This window comes from Azolla caroliniana, unplaced genomic scaffold, assembly GCF_043228905.1.
Source record: "Azolla caroliniana isolate FFs.n. ecotype wild unplaced genomic scaffold, voAzoCaro1.0.p SCAF_2, whole genome shotgun sequence".
In the NCBI taxonomy this organism is placed as follows: Eukaryota; Viridiplantae; Streptophyta; class Polypodiopsida; order Salviniales; family Salviniaceae; genus Azolla; species Azolla caroliniana.
Window position 1 is genome coordinate 26,096,594 of NW_028230437.1, and position 18,786 is coordinate 26,115,379.

The 18,786-nt window shown below is 34.9% G+C and overlaps 2 protein-coding genes across 2 annotated transcripts; one reads left to right on the top strand and one right to left on the bottom strand.

The window, feature by feature from the left end:
• The first annotated feature begins 4,076 nt into the window (after nt 1–4,076).
• Nucleotides 4,077–13,802, top strand: LOC147867868 (phosphatidylinositol/phosphatidylcholine transfer protein SFH8-like). The gene is made up of 14 exons (XM_087315768.1): nt 4,077–4,341; nt 6,293–6,591; nt 7,331–7,430; nt 7,658–7,924; nt 8,218–8,295; nt 8,381–8,482; nt 9,021–9,070; nt 9,217–9,316; nt 11,055–11,144; nt 11,353–11,463; nt 12,053–12,188; nt 12,413–12,810; nt 13,234–13,308; nt 13,466–13,802. Exons 2-14 carry the CDS (start codon nt 6,311–6,313, stop codon nt 13,484–13,486), a joined length of 1,809 nt encoding a protein of 602 aa, XP_087171894.1. The 5' UTR covers nt 4,077–4,341; nt 6,293–6,310; the 3' UTR covers nt 13,487–13,802.
• A 754-nt stretch (nt 13,803–14,556) lies between these two features.
• LOC147867869 (pentatricopeptide repeat-containing protein At2g39620-like) lies at nt 14,557–18,673 on the bottom strand. Its single transcript, XM_087315770.1, has one exon. It carries the CDS (start codon nt 18,543–18,545, stop codon nt 14,646–14,648), a length of 3,900 nt encoding a protein of 1,299 aa, XP_087171896.1. The 5' UTR covers nt 18,546–18,673; the 3' UTR covers nt 14,557–14,645.
• Between the last annotated feature and the right edge of the window lie 113 nt (nt 18,674–18,786).

Below are 18,786 nucleotides of genomic sequence, written 5' to 3' on the forward strand. Positions count from 1 at the left end.
TTATGGGAGGTTGATTCTAGCCAATCTTGATAAAGACATGATGTGTAAATATGCATTTATACAATGATAATGCCATATTGGCAATATCAATTAAAGTTTAAAGAAAATGAGTGTAAAAATGGCGTTGGTTGGAGGGATACATTTAGTACCAAGGTAGTTGGGTGGGATATATTTGAAGAAGATGAAGGTCATAAATATCTTGAGCTATCTTTTTAGCATTTATCGTCGATAAAAAATCACACACACGCACATATGTATGTATGTATATATATTGTATTGGATTCAAAATGATAAAAAATACATTGGTATTGAATGGAACCTACCAAACACAACATTGCTTATTCTTGAGTATGAACTATCAAGCAACCATTACAAGTCACTAATTGGTACCATAGAAATGTTCCATTGAATTTAACCATTGATGAAAGTCTAAAGTTTCTTATCAATAATAAACTAAATAAGGACATAGACCTGAAAAATGATGAGAGTTAGCATTTAAATATATATAGATAGATTGTGGATTACATTTGTGGATTTGCAAATTCCTTGTATAACATGCTTCTTTGACTCTTAGTTTTCTCCAATTGTTTTGCATTCAATTGGTTGCAACATGCAAATGTCAAGTATTGCTAACTCAATACATATAGTTCTTGGCTATATATTTGCACATGTACCATTATGTTCGTTATACAAATGTGCAATGTATGCTTTCATGTTGATATTGTTCACAACACCATCTAACTCAAACCAATTATTAATCAAATGATTTTTTTTTTCTTAATTGTTAATTGTTCGCTCTACTTGAAGTACAATTACGTACAAACTAAATACTTGTGCAAACATACATTAGAGTGAAAACACAATGTATCAAATAAAGGATATTGTTTGAAAAGAAACTCCATTCTTTAAAACATACGTAAACATCTAATAATGAGAGATTTTGCTCTAGTTTTAACCACTTTAGTACTACTATTGGTGACTTCTAAGAGTTCGTCGTCCAACATTTGGTATCATAATGAGGATGAATGTTTAACCATTAATCATTGTGTTTATAAGTCTAAGGTGTTATGCCTCTAAGCCCGGCATAAACCACCCTCCATGAAAGAGGATGAATTTGGTATGCCCATGCCTTTGAGTCAATTTGAGAGTTAAACCTCCATGCCATGCATTTGCGCAACCTTGTGAAAGAGGGCAATTTCGGCATATAAGAGGATGTTGTAAGGCAATATTCATATTAGGTCAAGTTGGCTACATCAAAGATCCTTAACACCTTCAAGTTCTAGGTCTAGTCCTCGATATGTTTGTCCCCGACAACAATAACAAAAATGTTCCATGTTCATTGGATAACGTGTAGACAAGTAAACAAACCATTGTTAGAACCAAAGATCAACATATGGAGAGCAAGCCAAAGTGACAAATACACGAGCCTTGCAAATTAGTAGCATCCCAACATGTTCACAATTGAAAACATATTATATTGACCACGATCCTTAACACCTTCAAGTTCTAGGTCTAGTCCTCAATATGTTTGTCCCCGACAACAATAACAAAAATGTTCCATGTTCATTGGATAACATGTAGACAAGTGAACAAACCATTGTCAGAACCAAAGATCAACATATGGAGAGCAAGCCAAAGTGACAAATACACGAGCCTTGCAAATTAGTAGCATCCCAATATGTTCACAATTGAAAACATATTACATTGACCATAGACGTTCCAATGAAAAGCACAATGATTTGTATGATATTTGTGAAATGCGTGCACAATGACACTTGCTTATTTAAGAGTGTGGGTTGCTAGATGTGAGAAGAGGTAAGGAAAGCAAAATCTAATTAGTAGGAAATTTGTTGGTCAAGAATAACAGTAACTACAAATGATAAGTAAGATATAATCATGGAAAGAGTAACACTTGCCTTACGAGTTATATGAACCTAGTCATGCTATGTCAATAACCCATCATTGATATCAATTTCACATCTCGAATATCGCCAAGTAAGCTACAATGAAAAAGTGTACAAAGTTCAATGCACTATCGGGTACTAAATCCCCTTCAAGTGTACCATGATAAGCAATTACAAAGAAACAACTTTGATTTGATAATTGCAACAACGCATAGTTATATTACCTAAAGCCTTTGGATGTTGACCATTATAGCTATACAATCCTCACAATACTTATACTATGACGCAAATGAATCATTATTATTGATTATTAGCATAATATGATAGTGAAGGGAGGATTCTCGCAAATTCGTATCGAAAGATAATGTTGAAAGTCTTAATGCTTATAATCTAGAGATGAGCACACTTCGCCTCCCCTTCAGCTATGGTAAGATATTGTAATTTACTGTAGGTATTTATTTCCTCTTTTCCAAAATGTGAACAACACAATTAAGTACCTTACCAAGGTGATAATATATGCGAACATATTGTTGTCTCATTAGAATAAAGGTAATGGCTACCTTGGTAGGTGTTATAAACTTACAAGTCATTAGTAGTATGTCAGCTCTTTGTGGTGGTTATGTCGACATACGGTGAGGTTATTAAAAGCAAGGTGTGTAGGCAAGAATAGTGTCATTGGAAAAGTGTGCAGGGCTTATGGAAATTGTGTAAGGTATAGCGAATTTTTAACAAGTTTGTCCAAAGTATTTGATAAATCTAACATCAAAACAATAACCATTTCAAACCCAAATGGAAAGAATTGAAGGAAACATGTTATGTTGATGTCTACATGTCTCGTTCTAAGATTAGCCACCATAAAATTGCCATAGGAAAGAATCAACCAAAGGAGCCCCCAACTTTGTAAGGAAGGGGCAAATAGCCCAATAGGCTTGCATTTACATGGGTCATTAAGATTTAAATTTGGTAACCTTCACAAAATTTAAGGAAAAAATTCCATACTATGATATGGACACCATTGGAATGATTGGGAATATTCAAACCAACCGAAAAGAACTTGATAATTCCACTCTACAACTCGACAATAAACCCTCAAAATCCCTAATTGCTACAAATATTGCACCATAGAACAATATGGGAAACGAGCTTTGTTGCTTCATAAGAACAAACTCTTCCCATGAGCTAGCATGTAAACATTTAGTTATGGTAAAGTTGAAGCCATGCACATGCTATTACAGTCGCACATGAATACATGGTTAAGTTACCCACACCAGTACGAGTTTATTTACCCCCTACGACAAACAATTAATTTACATATGTCCTCTTGACTAACTTCCACCACCTCTTCCACAACATGATTATATTTGTCCTTAGATAAGAAATTGGCCAATGATAGTTTACACTCTCTTTGATTACATTTCCATGATGCGGGGATTTGTATCAGGCTAAGCTACAATGGCCTATTCAGAGAGTGTCAATGCATGCAATGCACCCTATAAAGAAGATGCCAAATCTCTCTACTTTTGCATTCACCTATAATAGTACGAATGCATTATTCTTTCTTTGTGACCGTGCGTTCTCTCTTGGTCCCAACTTGAATGCCGCCCCCACAATAGTTATAGTACATCTTGCTAATCACACTCTCTATGCAATGACAACAACACTAAGGCATAAACACAATGTTGACATGGCAAAAACCGACACTTCGGTCAGGTTTGCAAGGAATGCTTATAGAGAAACCGCCCGTTTTGGAATGTCCCACACCGGGACACCAGCTCGGTAGGAAGCTTGAAACCACTTGGGGGAGGAAGATAAAAATGGGCACAGGTTTCGTGAACAATGAAGAGCTATCGGTGGGAAACAACATTGGGAGCTCTCGAGTGACTCTGGAGCATGATATGATATGATAATGATGTGATCACATGGCATACATCATCTATGTATCTATGTATCTAATATGTATGTCTCTCAGTCTATCTATCTATTATACCTATGTATGCATGCATGCATGCATGCATGTATATATGTCTGTATGTATGTATGTAAGTATGTATCAGTATGTATGTATGTATCAGTATGTATGTATGTATGTATGGGATGGCCCCATTCCTTTTCCTCCTCTTTCATACTGTGAGTGTGAATTGCCTCCCTCCTCTCTAGTCAGACAGAGCATCCATTCTCTCTCTCTCTCTCTCTCTCTCTCTCTCTCTCTCTCTCTAACCCAGTAAGCCTCTGTTAAGCTCTGTCGGCGAAACTCTCTCCCATCCATTTCAAGTTTTTTAGGGTTCCATCCTTCCCCCGCTATAAATTTAGGGTTTCCCATGTGCCGTTGATCCTTCTTACCCTCCCCTGCTTCTCGAAATCTGTCAATCTTTTACATTCACCACACCAGCACTTAACAACAAACACAGACAAACAACAAAGACAACAACACAAACAGGTTTGAATCATAAAACCCTATTCCTATTCTCTCTCTCTCGTTCTCTCTCTGAAAGAAACGAAACAGTTTCGCATCATGCAACCATTTTCTCATTTTTCTCTTTCTCTGAAAACATCAGTTTTGCATCCGAAAATTCCAAATATCTGTATTCCTCATATCATCATCTCTTTTTTTCCCCTCTCTTTCGTTTTTTTTACTGCCTCATTTTAGATGTTTTGACGCTTAGGGTTTTGTTTTTGTTCTTTTGATCTTTGAAAGCTATCTTTATGATAGCTATGACCAAGCAGTAACGATTTTATCTATGTTTGAAAAATGTTGCTTTAAACTGTAGCTATCTCTGTGATATAATCTATCATTAAGTATTTTGGGCCATTCAATTAGTCTATTGAGATTTGAATTAGCATTCTAGAGATCTGTTAGTACCGTGTTAACTTTTTCAGCTATTCAAAAAGACATTTTTATCTTTGTATTAGCATTGGAGGGTATATAGGTCTATATTAGCATTTGGTAGATCTAAGTTATTATTATTTATCTTTGTATTAACGTTGTGGGTGATCTAATTATACATTCTAGCATTATATAAGCTTCGGAGGAGATCTAATTACCCATTAGCTTTTTAGTAGTATTGTATATATTAGCTCGACATCAGCATCCTTGGCGATATAAGTAAGGATTTTAAGAATTTGATCGATTTTAGGTCTTAACATTATATTAGCATCGTGGACAATGTGATGAATATATGTTAGTTTTATGTTATCATTCTTATAGCATTTTTGGAAATTTAATTAGTTACATTTAACATCACATTAACATTCAGGCCATTACATTGTTATATCAACATTTCATTAGCACTATATTAGCATTTTGGAGAAACGTGCACTAAGCTCCGCATTAGAGAGCTTTATTGGCACGTGCATATAACCTTTCCAAATACCCATACATATATGCATGAATGCAGATACCTACACCTATATGGCCTATAACTGCATGCATAAATGCTTATACATACATTTATCTATACATAAATATATATTCATACATCTATCTATACATAAATATATATGCATACTCAGACACACCCATGCGCATATGAACTCACACACATGTGCACGCACATACATATAGATACTATTATGTTTTTCTCCTTCTATTGATTTCCTTATTCACAACATCGACGATTTCCCGTTTTAACTGCATTTGGTCATTTAATGCTTTCTTTTCGTGTTTGTGTTCCTTGAAGGGATTCTCTGCTTTTCTCATGAGATATTTTTTTAATCAGATTAGATCTGATTTCATTATTCCCGAAACATTTTATCTTTTTCAAGTTCAATGCTAGATAATGGAAACAAAATCTCATTATTATTTAAGGATTTAGAGAGAACTGATGCCTATTTCTAATTGATTTATATTGGATTATAGATTAGCTACTCTGAAAGAATTGATTACCCTACTCTATCAATGCATCACTTGAGTAGCTATAAACAATCTAATAAAAAAGGATTATTTTTACTGTATTCTGTGATCTTCAATGTTTTACGTAATCTAGTATCGGCATATTTAAAAGGTAAAAACACTGAAGTTCGTTCTTATTTGTTTCCCACAATTCCTTGAGTTTTCATTATTTCCCCAACTGTCCTCAATCAATCCTCCTGAAGAGAGAGAAATGATTATCCAATTACTCAAGTAGCACATCTAACTGAAGAAGTGGATGAATTGGCCATATGATTGCCCAAATAGCAGGTATCATTTTCTTGAGTGGGGGCTGTCAAATGCATTTGGGGAAATAATGGAAGGGCGTTTGGGGAAATAAATAAAACTGAGAATTTATGTAGTTAACATGCTCTGACTGTTGGCACATTGTTTCCCATAAGATATATTGATATGGTAAATGTGGTCATGTGATTGAGTATATATCTTACTAATCTTGAAAAATTATGTTTGTATTATGTAGCATCCAAGTTTGCTTAGTATGGCATCTGAAGGAAGGGATGGGAAATCTGATGTGGAGCGAGACACTGATGATGAAAGAAGGGGCAAGACAAAAATAGGTGCACTGAGAGCGATAGCAAAGATGAATTCAAAGAAGCTAAGAAACTCATTGACAAGGCGACGAAGGAAACATGTTGGCACACTTGAAATTAGAGACATAAGGGATGAGCAAGACCAGATAGCAGTTGAGGGGTTTCGCCAAATACTTCTGGAAGAGAATCTGCTACCAGCTCGACATGATGATTATCACATTCTCCTAAGGTTAGCTTTCTACCATGAATATTAGCCAAAGAAGAGAATTAAGATATTTGCGATGACTTTAATTGCTGCTTATTGTTCTGATCTCGTTCTAAGAGGTTCAATGTATCATGTCCTTACCGTATTATTGTTATTTTTACATGGAAGGTTAGCTTTCTACCATGAATATTAGCCAAAGAAGAGAATTAAGATATTTGCGATGACTTTAATTGCTGCTTATTGTTCTGATCTCGTTCTAAGAGGTTCAATGTATCATGTCCTTACCGTATTATTGTTATTTTTACATGGAAGGTTAGCTTTCTACCATGAATATTAGCCAAAGAAGAGAATTAAGATATTTGCGATGACTTTAATTGCTGCTTATTGTTCTGATCTCGTTCTAAGAGGTTCAATGTTTCATGTCCTTACCGTATTATAGTTATTTTTACATGGGATTGATTGTTTATGTGAAAGTGTGGAAGGAACAATATGAGATGCATATATAGGCATTGCTGTTGAATATTTTTAGTCAAATTTTGTACGTATGGTTTGATGCAATGTGCAAGGTATAAATGAACAATTTTTCATCTGTATATAGAGAGTTAGCCCGTGCTCCATTTTGCAAAGTATTTGTTCTATGAAATTAGTTTAGTGCTTTTGATGCAATGCAGCTGATGCTTTTGAATTTATTGGACTATTATTGGTTTTATTATTTAAGCAAAGCTTTTCTAAGATATTTTATTTTTCTAATGTTTTAATTCAGGTTTTTGAAAGCTCGCAAATTTGATATCTTAAAAACCAAAAAAATGTGGGTTGATATGCTTCAATGGAGAATGGAGTTTTGTGCAGATACAATTGAGGAGGTAGGAAATCTATCTACATAAGTTTCAGATGTAAAGATTAGTTCAATGCAAATTAATTGTAACTCATATCAATGCAAACTTTTGCTATATATTGTCAAAGAAAGTGGGTACATTGTATGTCTTGATAGATAAGTTATGATGATTTTGGCTTGGACATCCTTGGAATTGTCTGTAAAAGTTTTTCTCTAATTTGAATATTAATGATAAATTCCCTTTTTTGTTTTTAGGATTTTCATTATACTGAGATTAATGAAGTGAAGAAATACTATCCTCATGGCTCACATGGAGTGGACAAAGAGGGGAGGCCTGTGTACATAGAGAGACTATGGCAGGTTCAAGCTAACAAGCTGATGCAAGTCACTTCTATGGACAGATTCCTCAAGTACCATGTTCTAGAGTTTGAGAAGTCCTTGAATAAGAAATTCCCAGCATGTTCGGTCGCAACAAAGAGACACATCGACTCTACAACAACCATTCTTGATGTTCATGGTTTGGTATGTTGCAATCTGTTTTATTTCTTAAGATATTTCAGATGTTGTACTACTGATCTTCTTCTTTCTTAAATCTTGAAATGTACAAAGTATGGTGCTTTGACTCCGGTTTCAATCAATTTTTTTTAAGATATCAACTTTTGGGAACTAAATATTTGAATCTCCATGGTTTTATGGTTTTATGGAGGTTGCTTATTTTCTCTTCTTAATTTCGTGTGTATATTGTTATTATTGCCACTTTACTTGAAATATATGCTGATAATGAGATTTGTTCAATGCTGTCTATTTACGGGCAGGGTATTCTGAGCTATAACAAAACAGCCAAAGAACTTCTGGCACAGATCCAAAAGCTTGATTCAGAAAACTATCCAGAAGTGGGTCCTTTATGAGTTAGTATTTGCATTAATAAATTTTCTATCTCATGTCTACTACATTAATGTTTTTTCTTTTGTATTCCAGACATTGCATAGGATGTTCATTGTGAATGCTGGGCCAGGATTCAGGCTTATATGGAATTCGATTAAAGGGTTTTTAGATCCAAAAACTGCAGCAAAAATAACTGTAAGTAGTTTTGTAACCCTTACCATTTAATATGAAAACGTTTTTTTAAATTTTGTCCTCAATTCTTAGTTGTTCTGTGGGGTATTGTTTAGTAAGAATGTATAAAATAAAGAAATCTTGATTTAATCAATGTAATGTAATGTACTTTGTTATCTCAAGAGGACTTTTTAGTATAACTTCCATTATTGATCCTACTTATACAGTTTAATCTAATTTATATGTTCCTCTCCCTGCAACTTTAATTTTTGGCTTTCATTGTGAGGTTAGGTACAAATCATTGTATATAGGGATAGTAATATTTGGTGTATCAGACAGCTAAAAATGATCATGGAATGGGGCTGAGCCGATGGTTAGATTTGAAGTTGTTCAATGTTATGACTTCTACAGAAATAAAATGTTACATTAATGTATTTGAAATGCCAAATGACCTATCAGACCAAAAGATACATCCACGTGAGGAGGGAGGGAGAGGGGAGAGAGATAGATAGATTGAGAGAGTGAGAGAGAGAGAGTGACAGAGAGAGAGCTGTTTTTGTAGGTGTTAGGAAATAAGTTCCAAAGCAAACTTCTAGAGGTGATTGATGCAAGGTATTTATCGTCTTTGAAAAAATTTCAATATCTCAAAATATATGTTAAATTAGAGTTGAATTTGACTTTTATCAATGTCAATAGATCGTAAAACATTTGAAAAGGGTTTTGGAAAGTTGAATCTAGTTTCTTTGCACTGTATACAGTCAGCTGCCAGATTTTCTTGGTGGAGATTGTCGTTGCCCAAATGAGGGTGGGTGTATGTACTCTGATAAAGGTCCGTGGAACGATCCAGTTATTATGCAGGTAAAGATGTGTATTTGTTTGTTTATTTTCAATTACATTGTGAGTTTTATCTATTACTCTAATATCCCAAAAGTATATCTGCTGATCTAATATAATGTCAAATTTATCTATTACTTCGCTCCATTTTTCGTTGTGTGAATATTTTTTATATTTTGTAATGTCATATTGGAGTGAATATCAATTACTTGTTAGCATTGATATTTTTTTATCCTCTGCTTAGAATCAGAGCTCAAGTTTTCAAATTTGAGTTGCTGATCTATCTCTTATCATTCCGATATCCCAAAAGGATCTAATATAATGTCAAATTTATCAATTACTTCGCTCCATTTTTCGTTGTGTGAATATTTTTTATATTTTGTAATGTCATATTGGAGTGAATATCAATTACTTGTTAGCATTGATATTTTTTTATCCTCTGCTTAGAATCAGAGCTCAAGTTTTCAAATTTGAGTTGCTGATCTATATTTCTCTTATCATTCCGATATCCCAAAAGTTTATCTGCTGATCTAGTAATAATGTCAAATTTATTCATCACTTCACTATACTGATTATTTTAGCCTTTTCTTCCTTGTGTGAATCTTTTTTTCTCTTTGTTAACATCGATATTTTTTTTACACTCAGAATCAAAGCTCACATTTTTCAAATTTGAGTTGCTGATCTATATTTCACTTTAGAGAGCAATAAAAAATCTATTTTTTGATAATTTTTTATAACCACAAATATGCTAAATCAAAGACCGAAGGTTTTGAAAATTGTACCAGACCTTTGAGCTAGAGTTCAAATCATTAACTTGGCCAACTTCAAATATGGCCAACTTCAAAAATAGAAAATATATGTGAAAATTGTACCAGGCCTTTGAGTGTGAGTTAAAATTATTAACTTGGCCAACTTCATAAAGAGGAAATATCTGATTTATTAATACTGACTTTTTTGTTGAAGAATATGCCAATAAAATAAGGATATTCTTGGAGCTGTTTATTGATCTGAGGATTTTTTTCCTGCAAGAAATTGATCTATTGATTACTTCTATCAATTTCGTATGGTAGTTGTGCTAAGAAGTCAGCTCATTGCTTATCCGTCCATGAATAATATTTGCAATTTTCATCTGCAATGATTCCATATTTCATTCAAGAAATAGATCCATAATAAATGCCCTAATCAGTTCCTTATTTCTTATGGTAGTTGTGCTAAGGTTTGTCAGCTCATTGTTCATCCATCCATGGGTAGTATTTGCGTATTTCATCTGCATGGATTCCATATTTCATTCAAGCAATAGATCCATAATAATTTTCTTAATCAATTCCTTCTGATAGTTTTGTGATAATATTTTGTTAATACATTGTTCACACATGCATGAGTAGTACTTTTGTCCAACTTTACAGAGAGCAGAAAGGAGATGAAAATCATTCACATCACTTCGGAATTTTTAAGGATATTTTTCATTGTTCATGCATCCATATTTAGCACTTTTGTCAGGCTGTAAGGATTTAGTTTTACACAGGCAGAAGAAAGGAGATCAAAATTGTTCATCTCTTTGATATTTTCCCATTAGATTTAATGATATTTTTTCCATTAAGGAATACCTTCTTTGACTGAGCATATTTAAGTAAATTTGAACCATATTGGCATGTTTTAAGTAAATTTCTTCTGTGCATCTGTGTATAGATATGATTTTTAAGTAAAAACAGAATGGGGGTTTGGATATTTGAAATAACTGACATTAAAGGTTGGATTTCAGGCAGTTATGGATGGTGACGTAAAGAAAGCAAGACATATTGTCACTGTGTGTGATGGTGTGGAGTATTCCATGAAAACTATGTCGAGAAAGGTTGATAGCTTTACACATCACTATCGTATATTTACATTACTCTAATGAGAAGCTAAAGTATTTCAGTAGGTTATTTTTTAAGTGGAGATTATATTTACTTTCTTTATAAAAATACATTAAAAACAATTGCTGTTAGTAATTCAAAATCAAGAAGTTCTTTATGTATGTCTATAAATGCCATTTTATAAGTTTTGAAATTTTATTCTAGAGCAAAGAATCAGATTTATCTACAGCTGAGTCTGGGTCAGATGTGGATGATGTTTTGTCACCTCAAAGCAGTATTGTACATCACCCCACGTTGACTCCTGTTCGGGAAGAGGTATTATTATTTCTTTCTGTTAATCTTTCCTCCGTTATATTTTATTAAACTCACATACCATTAAATATGAAAGGACAAAAGCAAACTAAAATATTATGTTGCATATTTACTGAAAAGGTAGGAAATTTAGTGATCCAGATGCTTTTCAAGTCTTTAAAACACTCATATGTAAATTGAAGTAGAAGGTTGTGTTATTTAGAGACAAAGAGAAATTCTAGTGGATAGATGCTTGTGTTCATATAATAACTGACAGCAAACAAGCTCTTTGAATCTGTAAGACAGCTTTACGAAAACTGGTAATTGATGGAAACCTAGTACCATATGCGGTTTAATAGATTTAGTTATGTCATGAAATGTAGAACGTGCAAGCTCTTGAAATTAGGCGTATTTTCTTTAACAATATTTTTGGATGGTTTATTTCATTTTGTTAAAGATTTGGCTTTTTCTTCTATTTATTTAGTAGATGTTTAAATTAATTTCAGATGTGGCATCTAGTGTGTTGTGTTTGATAGAAAACTTACCAAACTAATGCTTTTAAGTTTGATAAAAAACTTATCTAACAATTATTATTATTTTTTCTTTTACTTAGTTACGAGGAAATGCAAGTAGGACCTTAGCTGAAATGGCACCATCTCGAGACTTAATGAGGGCAGAATCAATCCCAGTAGTGGATAAGGCCATTGATTGTGGATGGAGAGGAGACATTTCAATCAAGAATGTCGAAGGTCTCTCTTTTTCTCCCTTTCAATTCTAATATATTGACCCTTGCGATAAGCTACTAGGCTGTATCAAAAAAGCCCTTCACCATGTAGCAGTTATCCTACTCTACATGCTACATCGGTGTATCAAACTGATGACCTCACGCCCTTTCTTCACTATGTACTCTTGCATATGCCATTCTATACTGGATATAAAGTTTCTGATTCCAAAAATGTTTTTTGTATCCCAGGGAACATGACAATGGAATATATGGTTCTACCTCTTGGCAAACTATTTCAGGGGATACTAGCAGTTGTTATGGTTATTTTTGTCAACCTTGCGTCAGCTGTTCGTTCATTTCCCCGTCCAAGTAACAACAAAAATATGGGAGCCAAACATCTAAACACTTACTCTAGGCCTCCCCAATTCCAAGGTATACAACCCTCAAATGTTGATGCTCAATATCCATTCTATCCATCAGTGTATGTAGACACTTCACCCGGCATCCGGAGGAGGTTGGATAGGTTAGAAGAAAAGATTACCCTCTTGAGTAAGGTTCAAGATCCTTATTCTTCAAAGGAAGCCCTTCTGGATGCGTCGTTGGATCGCATACGGTTTTTAGAGGCAGAATTGGCTGAAACTCGCAAGGTAAGTGGGCAAATATCTTCACATTGTTTTTGGTGATATAAAGTAGGACAAATATATGATTTTAGCTTTAATAAAAAATTTGCATACACATGTTATATATATAGATACACGGGTTATTTATATGTATTCGTACACCATATACATATACATGTTTTGTAATAATCTTTGATAATACACACCATATACATATATACATGTTTTGTAATCATCTTTGATAATATTAAGTTTTGTATTTGTAATATGATTTTTGCTTTAATAAAAAAATTGCATACACATTATATATATAGATACACAGGTTATTTATATGTATTCGTACACCATATACATATGCATTTGCAGATACATGCATATACATAGAAATACACAAACGTGGGCCTGCACATCCACAAATTGGTCTTATGGGTTCTCTTGATGTCTTTTTAGACTTTACGAGCGGTGCTTGAAAAGCAAACGGATTTATATGATTGTCTTCAAGACTTGAAAGAACAGAAATGGAAGGTTAGAAAAGCCAAGCTGAGAACACATTTTTTTAATTATGGCTAAAACCTCAAATTTTTTATGCTTCCAGCTCAAATTCTTAATATATGTAAATGATAACCTAAAGAATTATGTTTCACTGATTAATTATTTTTTGATATTATTTTTCTTGTTTTAGAGGAAAGGAAGCTGTTGGTGATGCAACAGAAATCTTAAATCTCCTCATGCCAACTTTGCAATGGTCACAAGTTTCAAGGATGATTAACGGAATGAATTGGAGAGTTATATTCTCAAAAGCGAATATCATCAAAAAAGATGAAATCTCGAAATGTAGTTGCGAATATCATAGAAAAAAAGGAATCATGAAATATAGTTTATCTATGATTTACACATGGAAAGCTTGTGATAAAAAGAAGGGAAGAAATCTGGTCATTGACCATCTTAGGAACTTTAATGGAGATAATTTTTTGTCATCAGGGTTCTTCTCTATAAAATTAATATATTATTTTCTTTAACATTTTGACTTCGGGTTTTGTTGTTTGAAATTTGAGACTTGATAATATTCTTTGAGCCAATGCTTTCTACCTGTTACATAAAAGAGGAATCAATGATAGAAAGAGATAGTTGATCGTAGTGTAAGAACGTGTTGTAGAAAGCATTAAATTCCTAAGGACTTTGAGATTCATTATCCCCATGCATTTACAAAGGAATTTTAGAAATGTGAAATTGCATAGTATTATGTTTCAATACTGTATTGTGGAGAAATTATTGAATTTTAACCAGCATAAATTCCAGAATGTTTAACTTCAATAATTAAGGTGAGGATTCACAATTATTGTCTAATGTGAGTACTAAACAGTTGAGCAAATCATTTAATGATGGGTAGCACAATGAGGTGTATTCTCTACCAGCAACCAAACTGCTATTCTAATCTTTTAACGATAGGCCAAATCTGTTGTGAAAGATTTTACTTTCCTTTGATTTGTGAGTACAATAAAAAGGGAAAAAATCAAAACATCTATCCAGCTTAACAAGGTTATAACAATTAAATCCAAAACGTTCCGTTAGAAATAAAAGGTTATAATGTGTTTAAAACATAATTATTTTATTGTAGAGGGTAATGAAAATTTTAACCTGAATTTGTTTTCTGAGTATTGTGAACTGTTTCCCAAGTGGATCCAGTTTTCATGTTCCAATAAATGGAAAGGATCAAATATTTTCTATATACTTCACAAATTTACAAGTTAAGCAGATGATTTGTTCATCTGACTAATTCTCATTACCCAGCAGCACCTCTTCATTGCATAATATTCCACGCATTTGATGCTTCCAACATAGAGCAACACTGGCATGATTCATTAACCACAAAACGGAGCGACACTGTCCAAGCTGCTTCTTCTCTGTTGTATTCTCAATGTCTCTGTATTTCTTGCATCTTCATGTAAGCCAGCACTGGCATAAATATTAACCATACAAGTATACGCAGCCCCACCAGTATTATCAATCATTATTGCTTGTTCAAAACACACATGTCCAAGTTTTACATTACCCCATGTTTGACATGCACCCAGAAGAGTACACCAGACCGGATAATTTGGGGAATCCATGCTTTTTATCACTTCCATTGCCTTATCAAAGAGCCCAACTCGACCAAATAGATCAACCATGCATGTTTGATGCTCTAAACTTGGACTCATCCCATATGTGTTCACCATCTTTGTATAGTACATCTGACCTTCATTCAATAGTCCTGAATGGCTACATGAACTCAAAACTGAGAGAAATGTGACCACATCGGCAAATTGACCCTCAATTTGCATCCTTTTGAAAGCATTCAATGCTTGCCAAGTACAGCGTTGTTGGGCATACCCTGAGATCAATGCATTCCAAGTGACTGTATCTCGGTTGAGAAGCTTATTGAATAGCTCCTGTGCCTTTCCTAGGTCACCACATTTGGCATACATATCTATTAATGCATTGCCAAGCATAATATGCTTGTTTAGCAAGCCCTTGGCAACGATCTCATCATGAATTTTTGTGCCCTTATCGATGGCTCCCATGCTCCCACACACCTTCAAAATACAAGTGAATGTGAATGCATCGGGAGAAAGGCCATCGGCTCGCATCTGTCTGAGACAGTTAAAGGTTTCCTCACTCATTGCCAATTGAGTATATCCTGAAATCATTGTATTCCATGAAACTATATCTCGAACATTAAGTTCATCGAACACCTCTTGTGCTCTTCTTACATCACCACATTTGGTGTACATATCCACCAACGCATTACCAAGCATAATATGCTTCTCAAGAAAACCCTTATCCACAATCTCGTCATGGATTTCTTGCCCCATATCGATAGCACCAATGATGCCACACGCTTTTAAGATACAAGTAAATGTAACCACATCTGGACAAATGCCATTGCCTTTCATTTGCTCAAAACATTTGCATGCATTCTCACCCTCCCCTTTGTGAACATATCCTGTGATCAATGCATTCCATGCAACTATGTCTCTAATAGGAAGCTCATCACATACTTGTCGCGCTTTTGATAATGCTCCACATTTGACATACATATCAACCAGAGAATTACCTATAACAACATCTTTTCTCAACCATCCCTTGCTTAAAATCTCATTGTGAATTTGTCTTCCCTTATCTAGTGCTTCTATGCTGCTGCATGCTTTCAAGATGCAGCTGATGGTAACCGAATCTGGTGTAACACCATCATTTTGCATTATTTGAAAACGGTTCAATGCATCTTCACCATATCCATGTTGGGAATACCCTGCTATTAAAGCATTCCATGATATCACATCTCGAACAAGAAGCCCATCAAACACTTGTTGTGCTTTAAGTAGATCACCACATTTTCCATACATATCGACAAGAGCATTGCCCAATATTGCATCTTTCCCCAACAATCCCTTGCTCACAATCTCTTCATGAATTTTTCTCCCCTTGTCGAGTGCCTTGATGCTACCACATGCTTTCAAGATACTGGTGAATGTGATAGCATTTGGAAAGAGGCCATCATTTTGCATCTTTTCAAAGCAAATCAATGCTTCTTCACCATGCCCTTGCAAGGTGTATCCAGTAATGAGAGAATTCCAAGAGGCTTCATCACGAATCGGAAGCTCATTGAGTACTTGTTTTGCTTTTGGAAGCATACCACACTTGGCATACATGTCCACTAAAACATTGCCAAGAAGGAAATGCTTTTCTAACAATCCTTGGTTAACTATTTCCTCATGAATCTGCTTACCCCTATCAATTACTCCCATATTGCCACATGCTTTCAACAAGCAAGTGAATGTAACCACATTTGGATGAAAACCATCACTTTTCATTTCCTCAAAACACTTGAATGCAGCTTTAACTTTCCCATTCTGAGCAAATCCACCAATCAATGCATTCCAAGAGACCTCATCCCGAACAGGAAGCTCATCAAACACCTGTTGTGCCTTTGCCATTACACCACATTTTGAATACATATCAACTAGAGCATTTCCAAGGGCAATACTTTTCTCCAACCAGCCCTTTTTCACAATCTCCTCATATATTTGTTCACCCTTACTGATTGCTCTTATGTTGCCACATGCCTTCAAGACGTAAAGAAAGATGATTGTATCTGGAAATTTGTTGTCACATCGCATTTGTTCTAAACAATCCAACACATCCAGAAACTGATCTTGCTGAATATATCCAGCCATCAGCATAGACCATGATCCTACATCGCGAATTGGAAGCTCATAAAGTACATGTCTCGCCTCTGCCAATCTACCACATTTCGCATACATATCGACCACAGCATTGCCAAGCACAGTATGCTTTTCTAGCAATCCCTGATTGACAATCTCATGGTGAATTTGTTTGCCCTTATCAACTGCTCCTATGTTTCCACAAGCCTTCAAGATGTCAGCGAAAGTGTTCACATCGGGTGATTGACCATCATATTGCATCGTTTCAAAATAATTAAAAGCATCATTAAGTTGACCATGTTGGGCATATCCCACAATCAATGAATTCCAGGAGCTTACATTTTGGATAGGAAGCTCATTAAAAACTTCCTGTGCTTTTGCCAGTGCACCACATTTAGCATACATGTCCACCAGACAGTTTCCCAAAACAATATCTTTTTGTAACAACCCATTACGAATGATCTCATCATGGATTTGTTTTCCTTTATCAAGTGCTCCTATCCACCCACATACCTTCAGCATACAAGTAAAGGTGATTGAGTCAGGTGAGGTCCCACCAATTTGCATACATTCAAAACAATTCCATGCATCTTCACCTTGCCCTTTCTGGACATAGCCAGAAATCAATGCATTCCAAGAGATTACATCATGGACGGGAATCTCATGAAACATTGCTTGGGCTTTTCTTACTTCACCACATTTGGCATACATATCCACCAAAGCATTTCCCAAAACAATGTCTTTCATCAACATGCGTCTACTGACGACCTCAGTGTGTATTTCTTTACCTTTATGAACTGATCCTATGCTGCCACATGCTTTTAATGCACAAGTGAAAGTAATTGCATCATGAGAGATAACCTCAATATACATTCTTCTAAAACAGATCAATGCATCTTCACAATGTCCTTGTTGAGCATATCCAGAAATTAATGCATTCCAAGAAACCACATCTCGAACAACAAGTTCATTTACCAATTGATGTGCTTTCATTGATGAACCACATCTGGCATACATGTCAACCAATGCATTATCCAAAACAGCATCTTTTCCTAAAATCCCATTACTAATGATCTCATTGTGTATCTCTTTACCCTTATTGATATCTTGTATACGACCACATGCCTTCAAAATGCATGTGAAAGCAATTGGATCAGGGAATATTCCCTCGTCTCGCATTCGTTCAAAGCAAAGGAGGGATTCTCTAGATTTCCTTTGATTAGTATATGATGTGATTAAGATAGACCAAGACACAACATCACGGACACAAAGGTTTTCAAGAATTTCGGTAGCCTTTTCCATATTGCCACATCTAGCATACATGCTTATCAAAGCCCTCCCTAAATAAGGGCTCTTGTCAAGTAATCCCTTGTGTAGGATGTCCAAATACAGACAATTACCTTCTTTTAGGTCTTTGTTATTGGCACAATCTTTTAGTAATGCCAAATAATACTCTGGACTCCCATAGTTTCTACTCGCAAAACCTCTCTCAATTCTCCTTCTTCTCATTTTCTCCTTTATTTTTTTCTCGTTTGAAGCATGAATGGGCATCACCATTCCTCTCCCTTCCGAAGCATTTTACGAAGGATTTGTGCAGAGCTCCAAAGGCAGAGAGACATAGGTTCCTATGGCATTTCCATTGTTACGAAGATTTCTATTTTTCCAAATGTCTCTCTCTTCTTCTTCTTTTTCGTAAATAATGTCTCTCTCTCTCTCTCTCTCTCTCTCTCTCTCTCTCTCTCTCTCTCTTCCCCTGTTTTGGATATTTTGGGGAATGCCCTTGACAGTTTATTCATCG